The following is a 17,910-nucleotide window of genomic DNA, read 5'->3' as shown; positions in this document are numbered from 1 at the left end:
TGGCCGTATTTCAGCTCGAGTTGGATAGTATGCAAACAAAAGTCTAGACGATGGAGGAGTCCTACAAAAACCTCCTACAAGCTAACCGAACTGATTCTCATTCTGGGAACTAGAAGGAGGACCAGGAACGATCCTTGCAGGCCAATGCCCATGATGATAATCAACACTCGGTTAATAATAATGGCCGCGTCATGATGGAGCTGATTACAGTTACTAGGAGGGCGACCTGCGAAAGTATCTTGCAGACAAAAAGGGGAATAACTCCGCGTTTGGGGGCGTGGACGTCTCCCCAAGCTGCTGGCAAAAAATTCCAAACAACAAAGCTCAATCTCAATTCACTCTGGTCGCGCTTCAGGGAGTGATTACAAGGGAAGAGTTTGACCTGATGAAGAGTAAGTTTGATGCCCAGGTCGAGGCTCTACAGAAGAAGTGCAAAAAAAGGGATAGTTTGTTTGATGATGGTGAGCCGGGCGAATCACCATTCACCTTGGACATTCTTGAGGCGTCGATTCCAACAAAGTTCAAAACACCCAGCATGAAGCCTTATGATGGGTCTAAGGACCCAAAAGACGATGTTGATGTCTTTGTGGGTTTCATGGACTTTCAGGTCGCAACCAATGCGATAAAATGTCAAACGTTCCAAATTCCCTTAATAGGGAGTGCCCGACCTGGTACAAAAGGTTGCCCTCAAAGTCGATCTCCACCTAGGAGCCAGCAGAGAAGAGAGTTCATCAACCAGTTCTCTACTTAGTACTATGACAAGAAGACAACAACTCATATCGCCACCATTCTTCAAAAGGAAGTCGAAACACTGCAAGAATATGTAACCATGACAAGAAGACAACAACTCATCTCGTCACCATTTGTCAAAAGGAAGTTGAAACACTGCGAGAATATGTAACCAGGTCCTAAGAGGAACAGCTCAAGGTCACTCACTGCTCGGACGACTCTACTATGTGCTACTTCCTCAGTAGTTTAACAGATGAAGCGTTAACTGTTAAACTCATAGTTTACTTTTATGTAAAAACAAATTTATATTCAAGAAAATTATATTAAATCAATTTGTTGTTGAATTCATGACATTGCAATTATCTAATCCAATAAATTAAACATCCAAGGTTATTGTCATGTAACTGGGACAGTATATATACTGGGTATATATTTGATATACTTTTGATATACAAGTGGATAATGTCTCAAGAATAACCTAAAGGGTCTATGGTATATGGATAAAGCTGGGTACCTTATCTTGGCAACACTATGGATACGACCCACTTTGTAAATGTTACAAACAACCCGTTCCAGGTCGTTCATGTGGAGACATGCGAGTAGGGGTATCTTATACAATGAGTTTGTATAAGACCGGACCACGAATAGCCAATCTTTAGATGTAATGCTGTTGACTAATAGATTGCTATTTTATAGCACTAGGCAACTCATTCTCAATCCTGAGTGAGTTATGAACTTCTGCCCGTGAGGGCTCGTTCTTTGACCTATATGGGTGAGAGTGGCTCTAGTCGCCGACTCAATATTCACAACATTTTGGGGGACAAGATCGAGTGGAGAGCTGGAAACATAACTACACAAGATGTAATTCACTCCTACCCGACTTTAGGGGAGTAGATGATTGTTCCATTTAGTGCTGAATCCGAGACTTGAACAAGGGGCCTCATCTTTTTACTGGCCCAAGAGGGCCTTCCGGTTATTGGTCGGACCATAACAGGGTTGTTCATTAGAGGATTAGCGGTATTTAACGTACAAGATATAACACAGGGGTAAAATAATAATTGGACCCATCTGTGGTTACGAACACTCGTGAAGGATTGACTTGCCATTAATTGTCGATATCCATAGACACATAAATATTCTATAGTGAGAAGAGTGCTGCTGCGGGTTTTTAGTGGAGTAGCCCGTAGTTAATGTATGTTGATTAAGGTGGTTAATGAGTTTAACCAATTAATTTCGTAAAGTTGGAGCTTCTGATCTATAGGTCCATTAGGTCCCCTTGGTAGATTGTAAATGGTAATTAAGAACATTAATTCTAGGAAGAAATTCGAATTGTTCAAATTTAATTAAAAGGAAATTTGAGTTAATTGCGTATGACACAATTTAATATAATGTATGATGATACATTTTAAAAATATATATTATGAGATAATAATGTGAATATGATTCATATTAAAACTATAGGTTAAAGTTTAATGTAAATTAGATTCATATTAAATACTATAGGTTATGAGGTAAATGTATATTTGAATATGATTCAAATATTTATTGATTTAATTAAATTATATTTAATTGCCAAAGTGAGCATAGCTCAGTGGTAATTGGCATATAAGAAAGGATCCCACAATCCGTTATTGATTCTAGAGTTTTAGCAAGGTTGCTAAGTGGCAGTGTCCAACTTTTGGGTTCGTACATTTGGGTTCGTTTGTTCGCACGGAAACAAATTTTGTGCTCGAGGAAGAAGGGTTGCTAACGGTCTTCAAATGTAAGTCGTTTCTTCCTCCCAAGAGGCTTAACCTCGTTATTAATAGAAATGTTCTGTTTTTTTTTTAAAACCGGTATTGTTCCGTTTCTAATCTGAGTTGAATCACAAGCAATCAACCGCTTCCGTTGAGGATTCGATCACTTCAATTGGTATCAGAGCCAAATGTGATTCACTTTCGATTAGGACAAAAAGATATTGGTTTTTGGTGGGTTATTTTGATGCATTTGATGTATGTTGGTTTGCTAGTGGATGGTTTCAGTTTTTGGCATTTAGATTTACAATTATTGTTGATTCGATCAACGTAAGGGCCCGCTGTTTTGGGCATTTTGTTGTAATCGAGTTTGTACAGTCCGGGTCATTTGTAGAAAAGAGTTGTTGCAAAGAAAGGCCGATTTTCGATAATTTTAGAGGTTTTCGGTGCTGGAACAGAGAGTATAGCAGCAGACCCGTGACAGCAGCGCCGTGGTGCCATTTTACAACACCGTGGCGTTGCAGCAAATTTCCAGCAAGTGTTGCGGCGCCGTGGCGCTGCAGCTGCTGGATTTTGCTGCAGCAGCGCCGCGACGCTGTCCCTGGTGTTTTTTCAACCTCCGGTTCGTGTGTTCGAGGCTCCGCAGGTGTTTTTCTGTGTTGTTTTAAATTGACATAAATTAGTTTATATAAATTTAATTGTAACATAAGATGCCAAAAACCGGTCTACTTAGCTATTTAATTTACTGCATTATGAATGTAATTATATTATGAATTATATGCTGCATAAAGTATGCCATATAGTGTTAAAATCCCACCATAGCTTAAGTATGATCATGCATCATATGTATATAATAGTTATAATATATGATAACATGTTTTACTTTCATAATTGATTCATATAAATGTTGTATTAATTAGATGAAAATTAAATTGCATCGAACATGACATTTCTTTAGATAATATAATTGTTATATTAATGTATGTTGTCAATGCATGATTATAGGTTTAATTTCTTGAATTTGATAAGAGTTATAAAATTTTGGTAGATAGAAATTAAAATCTATAATAAAAAATTGCATGCAAACATAGGGTCTAAGTTAATTAATTTTAAAGGGGTTTAAAATTAATTAGACCTTAGGTTATATCTTCTAATATGATTAGGAGATGATCTTTTATTTTGTTTTAACTAGGTTTAAAATGAAATAATAAAAGACTAAATATAAAATATATTGCCTATAAGGGAACCATGTCTAAGGAAGGTTCTGTCTAGGTTGAGGTATTTAAACTGACCATAAGGGAACACCTCTACCTGAGAACCGACCTAGGGGTTGAATTTGTCGATATTTTATATGCATGCAATAATGTCATTAGTTTATTAAAACGTTTGATAAACTAAAACATTAATGTACAACATCAAATATAAGTAGTTATATTGTGCTGACTAAACATTCACTTAGTTAATTTCACTTAGTCAGGATTTACCTAAGTAATATATCATAGTCTTAGAATACTAAGTGGGAGTAAAAGAGAATGTGTAATATACCACGTATATTTTTGATATACGAGGTATATATGACATATTTCCTTTTCCCTCACGTTTCTCCTTAATGTTCACACTTTGAGTTCTATGCTCAGCCTCCTGTCGCCCTAGGTGCGGTCTCCCTACGGAAGGTGTTTGCATGGTTCAATATCGAGGTGAATGGAGATAGTATTCATACTAACTGGGAGAAAGACATGTGACGACACATCCTACGGTCTCTACCATTAGTTTGTACCATGAGATTTCATACATGACCTGCGTATCGTCATGGAGCAATCATTCCTATGGAGGGTCCATTGTATGGAATCGAAATCAAGGCAAACTCCAAAAATGGATAAGGGTTTCTTAGGTTTTGATCCAATATTTTCATTCCTTACGACGAGATTATTGGAACGGACCTCTGAGGTCTGAAAATGGTGGGTCACTCTTACGGGGAGTTGTTAAGCTAGTTAGCAAGTTCCTGACCAAATAAACGGTGACTAAAGATTAAAGGAATAATAGTTATTATAGTGAGATTTAGTTGAGACGTCTCAATTCAATGAAGGGGTAGATGTCTGCCCTATGGTGGCTGTTGCTCTAAATCACTGAAACATGAAGGCCTTAAGTTCATTTACAACTCTCGCATGAAGGAGGGCTCCTCAGTGCGAGAACACGTTCTCAACCTGATGGTCCACTTCAACGTGGCAGAGTTGATCGGGGCCGTCATAGACGAGCAGAGGCATGTCAGCTTCATTCTGGAATCTCTTTCGAAGAGTTTCCTGTCATTCCGCAGCAATGCGGTTATGAATAAGCTGGAGTACACTCTTACCACGCTCTTAAATGAGCTGCAAACCTACCAGTCTCTTATGAAAAGTAAGGGACAAGAGGGGGAGTCAAATGTTGCCACCTAAAATAGGTTCAACCGAGGTTCGTCTTCTGGAACCAAGTCTGCGCCCTCTTCTTCTGGAAGTAAGACTTTCAAGAAGAAGGCTATTAGTAAGGGGTCTAAACATGACTCCGTTGTTGCCGCTGCCAAGAAAGGCAAGACCAAGGTTGCAAAGAAAGAAAAGTGTTTCTACTGCAATATGGACGGGCATTGGAAGCGCAACTGCCCAAAATACTTGGCTGAAAATAAGAAAGCCAACGAAGGTAAATATGATTTACTAGTTTTGGAAACATGTTTAGTGGAGAACGATGACTCTGCCTGGATACTGGATTCAGGAGCCACTAATCACGTTTGTTCTTCATTTCAGGGAATTAGTTCGTGGAGGCAGCTTGACGCCGGAGAGATGACTCTCAAGGTCGGAACGGGAGAGGTCGTCTCAGCTGTGGCGGTAGGGGAGCTCAAGTTGTTTACGAACAAGAATATGTATATATTATTAGGTAATGTGTATGTAGTTCCTAAAAATAAAATGAACTTAATTTCAGTTTCTTGTTTGTTAGAACATTTATATTCCATTTCATTTAATTTGAATGAAGCGTTCATTTCAAGAAATGGTGTTAATATTTATTATGCTTTGCTTGAAAACACTTGTATGTGCTAAGACCAACCATAACTAAAGCAGTTTTAAATACCGAGTTGTTTAAAAATGCTAGAACTCAAAATAAAAGGCAAAAAATTTCTCACAAAGAAAATACCTTTTTTTGGCACTTAAGATTAGGTCACATTAATCACAATAGGATTGGGAGGTTGGTTGAGAATGACATTCTAAGTGGGTTAGAAGACGATTCTTTACCACCATTTGAGTCTTGTCTTGAAGCAAGATGACTAAAAGACCTTTTACTAGAAAAGGTTATAAAGCCAAAGAGCCCTTGGAACTTATACATTCAGACCTTTGTGGTCCGATGAATGTTAAAGCTCGAGGAGGGTATGAATACTTCATCTCTTTTATAGATGATTATTCAAGGTATGGTTATTTATACCTAATGCAATATAAGTCTGAAGCCCTTGAAAAGTTCAAGGAGTACAAGACAAAAGTTGAAAATCAATTAGGTAAAACCATTAAAACACTTCGATCTGATCGGGGTGGAGAGTATATGGACTTGAGATTCCAGGATTATATGATAGAACATGGAATCACGTCCCAACTCTCAGCCCTTGGTACACCTCAACAAAACGGTGTATCAGAAAGGAGAAACAGAACCCTAATGGACATAGTTCGATCAATGATGAGCTATGCTCAGTTGCGTAACTCATTTTGAGGTTTCGCGGTGGAGACTGCGGTTTATATTTTGAAGATAGTTCCATCAAAGAGTGTTTCTGAAACACCCTTTAAGCTATGGAAGGGTCGTAAAGTTAGTTTACGTTATTTTCGCATTTGGGGATGCCCGGGACATGTGCTCTTGACTAACCCAAAGAAACTACAGCCTCGTTCAAAAGTATGCCTATTCGTAGGTTACCCTAAAGAGACAAGAGGTGGTCTACTCTTCGATCCTCAAGAAAACAGAGTTTTTGTATCGACAAATGCCACTTTCAAGGAAGAAGACCACGTTCCAGATGATAAACCACAGAGTAAGGTAGTGATTAACGAGATTTCCGAAGAGGCTACAAACACGTCGACAAGAGTTGTTGATGAAGCCAGTACATCACGTCAGTCACATCCACCTCAAGTATTGAGGGTGCCTCAACGTAGTGGGAGGATTGTGTCACAACCTTACCGCTACGTATGTTTAACAGAAACCCAAGTTGTCATACTTGATGATGGCGACGAGGATCCATTGACCTACAAAAAGGCAATGGAAGATACTGACAAGGACAAATGGGTCAAAGCAATGGACCTGGAAATGGAGTCGATGTACTTTAATTCCGTTTGGGAACTTGTAGATCAACCTGACGGGGTAAAACCCATAGGGTGCAAATGGATCTATAAGCGAAAACGAGACGCTGAAGGAAAGGTACAGACCTATAAGGCGAGACTTGTGGCAAAAGGCTACACACAAAGGGAAGGGGTGGACTATGAAGAAACCTTCTGCCCTGTAGCTATGCTTAAGTCCATTAGAATACTTTTGTCCATTGCCACATATTATGACTATGAGATATGGCAAATGGAAGTCAAGACTGCTTTTCTGAATGACAATCTTGAAGAAATTATTTATATGTCTCAACTCGAAGGGTTTATAACACAAGGTCAAGAGCAAAAGGTTTGCAAGCTTAAACGGTCAATATATGGATTGAAACAAGCATCTCGATCTGGGAACATAAGGTTTGATACTGCGATCAAATCTTATGGTTTTGACCAAAATGTTGATGAGCCTTGTGTATACAAGAAGATCATCAACAACATTGTAGCCTTCTTAGTGTTGTATGTGGATGATATCGTACTCATTGGGAATGATGTAGGATACCTCACTGACATAAAGAAGTGGCTAGCGACTGAGTTCCAAATGAAGGATTTGGGAGAAGCTCCGTATGTTCTTGGCATCCAAATTCTACGGGATCGCAAGAACAAAACGTTAGTCCTGTCTCAAGCAACTTATATCGACATATGCTTGTTCGATGTTCGATGCAGAATTCCAAGAAAGGCTTATTACCCTTCAGGCATGGAATTCATCTGTCTAAGAAACAATGTCCTGAGACACCTCAAGGAGTTGAGGATATGAGACGTATACCCTATGCTTCAACAGTGAGCAGCCTGATGTACGCTATGTTGTGCACTAGGCCTGACATTTGCTATGCAGTAGGGATGGTCAGTAGGTGCCAATCCAACCCAGGATATGATCACTGGACTGCTGTTAAGGGAATCCTCAAGTATCTAAGGAGAACGAGGGACTACAAGCTCGTGTATGGCTCTAAGGATTTGATCCTTACAGGATACATTGATTCTGACTTCCAAACAGTCAAGGATTCAAGGAAATCCACGTCGGGGTATTCACTCTTAATGGAGGAGCGGTAGTTTGGCGAAGCATCAAACAAGGATGCATCGCAGACTCCACCATGGAGGCTGAGTATGTTGCAGCTTGTGAAGCAGCAAAAGAGGCGTTTTGGCTTAGAAAGTTCTTGACAGATTTGGAAGTCGTTCCAAACATGAACTTGCCCATCACACTTTATTGTGATAACAGTGGTGCTGTGGCAAATTCTAAAGAACCTCGAAGCCACAAGAGAGGCAAACACATCGAAAGGAAGTACCATCTTATACGGGAGATAGTGCAACGGGGAGATGTGATCGTCACAAAGATCGCTTCAGAGCACAACATTGCTGATCTTTTTATGAAGGCACTCACGGCTAAAGTGTTTGAGGGCCATTTAGAAAGTCTAGGTCTACGAGCATTGTACAGTTAGTTTAGGGCAAGTGGAAGAAATGTAATGGGTATAGTGTATGCCCAAGTTTATTGTATTTTCCCTTTGCTGTATGATAATGTACATCCCGCTCGAGTCTAGTTCAAGTGGGAGTTTGTTGGGTGTGTTGCCCTAAACTCGTAGTTTGTAATTATGTAAAAACCAAATGTGTATTCAATAAAGTTTTATTCAATAAATTTTTTGTTGAATTCATAGCATTGCATTGTCCAAAATCCAATAAACTAAACATCCAAGGTTATTATCATGTAACCGAGATAATATATATACTGGGTATATATTTGATATACTAGGTATATATTTGATATACCCCTGATATACGAGGTATATATTTGATATACCCCTGATATACGAGTGGATAATGTCCCGTGAATAACCTAAAGGGTCTATAGTATATGGATAAGGTTGGGTACCTTATCCTGACAACACAATGGATATGGCCTACTTTGTAAATGTTACAGACGACTCGATCCAGGTTGTTCGTGTGGAGACATGCGAGTGAGGGTATCCTATACAATGAGTTTGTATAAGATCGGACTGCAAAATAGACAATCTTTAGATGTAACGCCGTTGACTAATAGATTGCTATTTCATAGGATGACCAAACAACTCATTCTCAATCCTGAGTGAGTTATGGACTCCTGCCCTTGAGGGCTCGTCCTTTGATCTGTATGGGTGAGAGTGGCCCAAGATGCCGACTCAATATTCCTACCATTTTGGGGACGAGACCAAGTGGGGAGCTGGGAACATAACTTCACAAGACGGAATTCACTCCTCCCCGACTTTAGGGGAGTCGGGACTTGAACAAGGGGCCCTACCCTCACACGATAACTTCACACGATAGCTCCGCAAGATCAACAGAAGACGACATTTACTTGTCCCTATGGGACGTTTGCATTTTAGACCCATGCCATTCGGGCTCTACAATGCTCCAGCAACGTTCCAAAGGTGCATGGTGGCCATCTTTTCTGACTTGGTAGTTACAATCGTCGAGGTGTTTACGAACGATTCTTACGTGTTTGCGAGGTCATTTGCAGAGTGTTTGGAAAATCTGAATCAAAGATGTGAGGAAACAAATTTGGTATTGAATTGGGGAAAATGTCATTTCATGGTGCAGGAGGGAATTGTGTTAGGGTACAGAGTCTCCAGTAGGTATTGAAGTGGATAGGGCAAAGATAGAGGTAATAGAGAAATTGCCCCCACCTGTGAATGTTAAGAGTATTCGTAGCTTCTTCGGGCACGCTGGTTTTTATCGTAGATTTATAAAGGACTTTTCGAAAATCTATAAACCTCTTTGTTCTTTGCTTGAGAATGATAAATAATGTAATTTCACATCTGATTGGTTGCAGGCATTCAACACAGTGAAATATGCTCTCACCCCATGCGCCGATAATAACAGCACCAAATTGGACGTAACCTTTCGAACTAATGTGTGATGCCAACGACTATGCGGTAGGTGCAGTCGTTGCGAAAAGCTGTTGGATCCGATCTATTACGCTAGCAAAACTCTGATAGAAGCACAAATCAATTACACCACCACAGAGAAGGAATTATTATCAGCGATGTTTGCTTTTGAAAGGTTTAGAGCATATCTAGTGGGATCCAAGGTGACTATCTACACAGACCATGCAACATTGAAATATCTGCTCACAAAGAAGGGCGCTAAACCGAGGCTGGTTCACTGGATTTTGCTGCTACAAGGAGTTGACATAGAGATCAAGGACAATAAAGGAACGAAAAATGTGGTTGCTGACCACTTGTTGGCGATTGAAGTTCTGAATGAGGAGGAAGAGCCATGGTTTTCTGATTTAGCCAACTATATCGCTAATGGAATATTGCCAGCTGACATGAACAAGCTGCAATTGAAAAAGTTTCTGCATGAGAGCAAATTCTACCATTGGTATGATCCATTCCTTTATAGGGTTTGCCAAGCCAAAGTGATCAGAATGTGCCTTGCCAATGACGAAGCACGTCAAGTACTGACCAAATGCCAGTCTGCACCATATGATGAGCACTTTTGAGGGTAGCACACAGTGGCAAAAGTCTTCTAGAGTGGATACTTCTGGCCAACTATCTTCAAGGACGCGTACGAGTTAGTTCAACATCGTAATGAATGCCAGAGGTTTGGAAATATTTCCAAGAGGTCTGAAATGCCTCTCACATCTTAGAGATGAAGCTCTTCAATGTCTGGGGCATGGATTTTATAGGACCTTTCCCTCCATCAAATGGACATCTCTTCATTCTATTAGTTGTTGACTACGTATCAAAATGGGTCGAGGTAGTAGCATGTTCCAACAGTGATCCAAAGGTGGTTGCCAAGTTTTTACACAAGCATATATTTACAAGGTTTGGCACACCCAGAGCCATGATCAGTTACGAGGCTCCGACTAATAGGATGTGAATCCCGGAATGGAAGCGGATATTTGTTCATCAATTTTGAAAAACAAAATCAAAGGTTCAAAGATGAAAATACAGGGGAAAAAATTTTTCTTTTACCTTTGAAGAGTAGTTCTTCAATGGATTGAACAACCGAACACCATCAATAGACCTTTTGTGCTATCCTCTAGGTACCGAGAACTTGCTTGTGGGAGCGTTTCTTTGGAACGAGAGGGAGAATTGAGAGAGATTGAGATGGAGAGAAAATGCTTGCTCGATTGGAGTTATGTTCTTGGCTTAGCAGTTTTCTACAAAAAAAAAACAAACCAAAAACCTGTGATGTGGGGAGTTACCCCACGTCACTTAACTCCCCACTCCCCTGCATTTTTGCAGGGGAATTATATATATTAATTATAATATTATTAATAAATAATAATAATTAATATATATATATATACTATATATATATGTATATTTAATTAATTAATCATATTAATTAATAAATAACAATTAATTATTGATCTAATTAACAATTAATATATACATATATAAATCAAATAAATAATTAAGAATTAACACTTAATTATTTATTACAAAAATAGAATCATATTCTATAACATTTCTCTCATATAATCTATAGTTGTAATGTACATCCTATGCACGTTATTTTTAACCTATAGTTTTAATATGAATCATATTCATATTAATTTTATTTGAATCTCATTCAAATAATTTATCTCATAATATATAGTTTCAATTAGAATTAACTATATATTATAATGTATCACTATGCATATAATCCCTGGAGCAATTTGAACATTTCAAATTTTCCAAAAACTTGATCCTCGTTTTACCCGTTATGAGCTAGCAAGGGGACCTAATGGACTTACAGATCAGAAGCTCCAACGATACGAGATTAATCGATCAAACTCATTAACCGAGTTAATCAACATTCGTTAACTACGGGTCACTCCACTAAAGACCCACAACTGCACTCTTCTCACTGTAGAATATTTTCATATGCACGGATATACAACCATTAATTACAAGCCAATCCTTCACGAGTGTTTGTAACTCAAGTTGGGTCAAATTATCGTTTTACCCCTAAGTTACATCTTACTCCTTAAATACCACTGCTCCTCTAATGAACAACCCGGTTATGGTCCAACCAATAACCGGAAGTCCCTCTCTGGCAAGTGAGAGGGTGGGACCCCTTATTCAAGTTCTGAAGTCAGTATTTAAGAGAACACTCATCTACTCCCTTAAAGTCGTGGAAGAGTGAATTCCATCTTGTGATGTTATGTTCCCAGCTCCCTACTCGGTCTTGTCCCTAAAATGGTAGGAATATTAAGTCGGCATCTCGAGCCACTCTCACCCATACAGATCAAAGGATGAGCCCTCACGGGCAGGAGTCCATAACTCACTCAGGATTGAGAAGGAGTTGTCTGATCATCCTATGAAATAGCAATCTGTTAGTCAATGGCGTTACATCTAAAGATTGGCTATTTCGCAGTCCGGTCTTATACAAACTCATTGTATAGGATACCTTCACTCGCATGTCTCCACACAAACGACCTACATCGAGTCCTCTGTAACATTTACACAGTGGGCCATATCCATAGTGTTGCTAGGATAAGGTACCCAGTCTTATCCATATACTATAGATCGTTTAGGTTATTCATGGAACGTTATCTGCTTGTATATCAGGGGTATATCAAATATATACCCATTAGATATATTGTCCTGGTGGATGTTTAGTTTATTAGATTTTGGAAAATGCAATGCTATGAATTCAACAACAAATTGATTGAATAAAACTTTATTGAATATACATTTGTTTCTACATAAATACAAACTACGAGTTTAGGGCAACACACCCAACACCGACTTCATCAGCAAAGTTGTAGCATCACTCCTTACTAAGTACAACATTAGACATAAGGTATCTACATCTTACCACCCTCAATCAAATGGGCAAGCTGAGATATCTAATAGAGAAATCAAAAACATCTTGGAGAAAGTAGTCAGCACGAGGATTGGGCAATGAAACTGGATGATGCTTTATGGGCTTACCGTACAACATTTACAATGCTTATGGGTACTTCTCCGTACAAGTTGGTTTTTAGAAAACCATGTCACCTCCCATTAGAGTTGGAGCATAAAGCGTTCTGGACCGTTAAGAGGCTAAATCTGGACCATGCTACAGCAGGAGACGTACGTCGCTTGCAGCTACTAGAGCTTGAGGAGTTTCAAAGAGACTTATACGAAAATGCCAAAATATATAAGGAGAAGACTAAGCGATGGCGTAATGCGAGAATCCAACCAAGACAGTTCGAAAAAGGCCAACAAGTGTTGCTTTACAACTCAATATGGTCAGGTCCATTTTTAGTCTCACATGTATACCCTCATGGAGCCATCAAGGTGCATAAAAATTGATTCAGGAAGCGAATTTACGGTGAATGAGCAGAGGCTGAAGCATTTCTATGGCGAGAACATGGTGAGAGATGTCGGAGCCCATCACTTCACCACAGAACGAGAGCGTTCAACGAAGGAATAATGGAGCAGGATTTTATGCTAAATCATTCTCATGCTCCCACATTTTAATTTTGCGTTTTAGATAGGTTGATTGGTTTTGTCTTTAATTCGTGCAAGTTAATTTTGTTAATTTTATTTTGCAAAGGGATAAGGTTAAAAATCAGGCTTAGAGTGATTTGCAAGAAAAAGTGAGCAGCAGTAATGATGCAGTACTGTCGTTGACGAAGACAGAGTCAGAGAGTAGGTGGGAGCGTTGAAGCATGGCAGGCATGTAAGTGTGCATTTAAGGCAAATGCGGCTACATCATTTTGAGGAAAGAGGTGAGTAATTATCACGATTTTGGGAAGATAAAATATTTATCATGATTTTGGGGGGGAATTTAAAAATTGAAAAATCATGGGAATTAATGCAAATCCCATTTCTTTTCCTTTTTAAGACTCACGTTCCCCACACCCTCCTCCCTCATTCTGCTCCATAATTGTCACCCCTTCCTTTAAACTTCCCAAAAAATCCCCTCATCTCTCCTTGCAAACCAGAAACCAAAACATCGCCATGCCTAGAATCAAGCACAAACCAACCGGAAAAAGGCGTGCAAGCTGGAGGTCTCTACGAGCAAAGGCTCTAGCAATGAGTTCCAGGAGGCCAGGGAGACAATCCCGCCGCTGGAAGCTTCCAACGAGCAAAGCCCTGTCTAGTACACTCCGACTAGTTCGGAGCATACTCCCGCAGATTTGAAACTTCCACCACCTCCTCTGCCAGTCGCCAGCCCTTAAGTAAGTGTTCAAGACCTCATCACCCCTCTCCAGCAAGTCTAGCCCAACAACCTTCCACTCTTTGTCGAGAACCCGCTGCACTTCTACCCAGCTAAATCCACCATTCCTCTCCACATCCCAAACACTAAAACGCCCTCCATTACTGAAAAATCCACCCCCTCCCCCAGCCCAGTTGACCGTCTCACAAACCCTAGTCAACCCTACTCCCATATCCACTGTCCACTCGCTGATTGTCATCGAGGAGATCCACCCGCAAGTGATCCCCAAAACCACACCCGCCGTCGACTTTGACTCGCATACCCGAAAAAATAAACGACCGTTATCCTCCATACCCAGCCCCAGCCCAGCCAAACAGCAAAAAGCCCCAAAAGTACCTCCGCCTCCACCCGCTAAGTCGAAATAGGTAAAGTCTGCTTCTCTATCTGAGGGGAAGCGGTACAATAGCATGCCCTCTGTTTTGCAAGTACCATCAACACTAAGCTCCACCAAGCGTATCAACATCATGCCTTCACACCAGGCATCCTTTCACAAGTTTGTGGACCCAGCGACACGGGCGAACTACAGAGCCATCAAGGGTAGAGATCTTTACTTGGAACAGGGCTTTGTCGAGGCAGACATGCCCCAATTCGTAAATGAAGAGGAGCACGGCTTAGGTGGGAGCATTTCTGTGCGCCCCCTATACTAGTGTTTGTTGGCTTTTTGGCCTTAATCTCAAATTAATTAATTTTAATTAATTAATTAATTAATGTTTTGATGATAACAAACTTAATTTTATTTATTGAGATTTTTTGTATTTTAAAGTGTCCACAGTGTAGAGCTCGTTACAACGATTCCAACGACTGTTAGATCATCCAAATCGGAGCTCAAACCGAGAAGTTACGATCGAAACAAATTGGATGACGTGGACAGTTCGTAAGGTGACAAGTGACAAGCTTCTTTTTAAAGTGTATATATATATATTGAAAAAGAAAAGAAAAAGATTAAAAAAAAAAATTCAAAAAGAAAAAGTTAAAAGTTACCGTTGGTAACTTTGTTAAAAAAAAAGGTCACTTCACATTAAATGCTGTCAGTTTAAAAAAAATTGAAAAGTTACCGTTTTCTCACATATATATATTATTATTATTATTTATATATAATTAAAATAACTTGTCACATCACTTTTTATATATTTTTTTTTATTTTATTATCATTATTATATATATATTATTCTTAATTTATTTTTTTTCAAAATTATCTCAACCCTTCATTCTTAATGATTAAGATCTAATGGTTTAAAATTAAACTTGATTTTTTTTACCATTTTCTTCCCTCTATTTAAACTAAACTTCTCATTCAAAATTATACAACAATTCTCTTATTCTCAATCCTCCATAACTTCAAAATTTTCATTTTGCTAATCTCTCCAAGTTCTCAATTTTTCTTTCCATCTTATTTGTGAGAGAAATTTTATTGTTGTGAGCTTAAATTTGTATATTTACTCTATTTGAGAGTTTGTAAGTGTGTGTTTCAAAATCTTCAACTCATTGTAACGGTGTGATCCTCACCGTGGAGAGGATCGTCTTTGCTCTTGTGAAGAGCAGTGTACCGGTTTGACTCCTACCGTGGAAAGAGTCAGAATTTCAATTTACAACCCAAGAGGTGCTTGGGAAGTGGAGCAGGACAGTTGTGCCGAACCACTATAAAAATTCCCGTTGTCAAATATCTCTAACCCTCTCTCGTATTTATTTTTACAATTAATCTTAGAATTTGATTGTTTGCTTTAAATTTCTCTTGTTTGCCTTAGAATGTATTTTATCTTACTTAGTTAAAATTGCATATCTCAAAAAGTGTATTATTTTTATTTAAATTGGGCCCATTTATTAAAAAGTTTATATTTTGTTAATTAAACCCTATTCACTCCCCCTCTAGGGTTGCCATACCGATCCAACAATTGGTATCAGAGCGTTGAGGTTGCTCTTCTTTGATAAACTTAATTGTTTTTTAGCTACGACAACTTTAGGTTTCATCCCTTTTACCGATAGTCAATCTATTACTAAGCCTCCTTTCTTTAATGGTAATAATTATAGTTATTGGAAAAATAGAATGAAATTTTTCTTGCTTTCTATTGACTATGATTTGTGGGATGTTGTTGAAGAAGGATTTAAAATTCCAACAAAAGATGTTGATGGTGTTAGAGTTGTAAAGCCTAAAGAAGAATGGTCTATAATTGAAAAGAAAGCATGTTCTTTAAAAGCTAAAGCTATTAATTGCTTGTTTTGTGCTTTGAATGAAGTTGAGTATAATAGGGTGTCGATTTGTAAAACCGCTAAGGATATATGGGATAAATTAGAAATTACTCATGAAGAAACTAGTCAAGTAAAAGAAATAAAGATTGACATGTTAGTTCATCAATATGAAATGTTTAAAATTGATGAAAATGAAGCTATTTCCGATATGTTTATTAGATTTACTAACATTGTCAATGCTTTAGAAGGACTTGGAAAAGAATATTCAAATCTTGAGAAGGTAAAGAAGCTCTTATGGTCCTTGCCTAAACAATGGGAGCCTAAAGTCACCGCCATTCAAGAGGCAAAGGATCTCAAGACTCTCTCCATGGACGAACTCATTGGTTCGTTGATAACGCATGAGATAAAGATCAAGAAAAACATGGAGGATGAGAAGAAAAATAAAGAGAAGAGCATAGCATTAATGGCCATCACCTTGGAAGTTGACTCCGAAGGTGAGAATGCTCTTGATGAAGATGATGTGGCCTATCTCTCACGTAAGTATAAAAATTTCATCAAGAGAAAGAAACAATTCAAGAAGAATTTCTCCAACCAAAAAGAGTCAAAAAGTGAAAAGAGCAAAAAGGATGAGGTAATTTGTTATGAATGCAAAAAACCGGGTCATATTAGAACCGATTGTCCTCTTCTTAAATCATCCAAGAAATCCAAGAAGAAAGCAATGAAGGCTACTTGGGATGATAGTGATGAAAGTGGAAGTGAAAGTGAGAATGAAGAAGTGGCCAACTTTTGCTTCATGGCTCATAGTGACAAGGAGGATGAACAAGATGATGAGGTAACTCTTGATCCCCTTTCTTATAATGAGTTGCTTGAAGCTTTTGAGAATATGCAAAATGATTTAGAAAAGCTTGGTTCTAAATATGTTATGCTTAAAAAGAAATACAATGTCTTAACTAGTGAAAATAAGTCTTTACTTGATGATATTGCTTGCTTAAAGAAAAATGAGCATGATGTTGTAAATATCTCTTGTGATAAGCATGTTCTTGATTGTGATGAGAAAAATGCATTACTTGATAAAATTAGATTTCTTGAGCATGATGGTTGTGAAAAAGATAATTTGATTAAATTGCTTAAAAAAAATGAATCAAATGCTTTAGTGGAACTTGATAAGGCTAAAGATTCTATTAAAAAATTAACAATAGGTGCTCAAAGGTTGGACAAGATTATTGAAGTAGGTAAACCTTATGGTGATAAAAGAGGTTTAGGCTATATTGATGAATGCTCTACTCCCTCAAGTTCTAAAACTATCTTTGTTAAAGCATCTCCTAATATGTCTAAGCTTGTTGCTCTTAAAGTTGTATCTAAACATACTGAAAATTAACTTTGTGCCTATATGTCATTATTGTGGTGTTGAAGGTCATATAAGACCTAAGTGCTTTAAATTAAAATATGCTCAAACTACTAGAAGAAATTTTTCTCAAAGAGCAAAGTTTCACAATGCTCCAAGAAAAGTAAAATGCATAAATTTGTTGTAAATGATAATTCATTGCATAATGTTGTTTGTTTTTCATGTGGCAAGTATGGACATAAATCTTTATTCTTGTTACGTGTCTAAATCTTATGCTTTCAATAAAAATGCAAAAATGAAATGGATCCCCAAGTTTGTTAATGCTAACCTTCTAGGACCCAAACAAGTATGGGTACCAAAGGATCAAATTTAAATTTTT

General features: G+C 38.3%; 1 protein-coding gene across 1 annotated transcript; it reads left to right on the top strand.

The window, feature by feature from the left end:
- The first annotated feature begins 12,696 nt into the window (after nt 1-12,696).
- LOC148208554 (uncharacterized) lies at nt 12,697-13,210 on the top strand. The gene is made up of 2 exons (XM_088119106.1): nt 12,697-13,030; nt 13,095-13,210. Exons 1-2 carry the CDS (start codon nt 12,697-12,699, stop codon nt 13,208-13,210), a joined length of 450 nt encoding a protein of 149 aa, XP_087975232.1.
- Nucleotides 13,211-17,910: the final 4,700 nt, after the last annotated feature.

The sequence above is a fragment of the Momordica charantia genome (genome assembly GCF_013281855.1).
Source record: "Momordica charantia cultivar OHB3-1 chromosome 10 unlocalized genomic scaffold, Mcharantia_2.0 BLBB01000010.1, whole genome shotgun sequence".
NCBI lineage: Eukaryota > Viridiplantae > Streptophyta > Magnoliopsida > Cucurbitales > Cucurbitaceae > Momordica > Momordica charantia.
The sequence above is the reverse complement of the archived record's forward strand: the minus strand, read 5'-3'. Positions and strand labels throughout refer to the sequence as shown.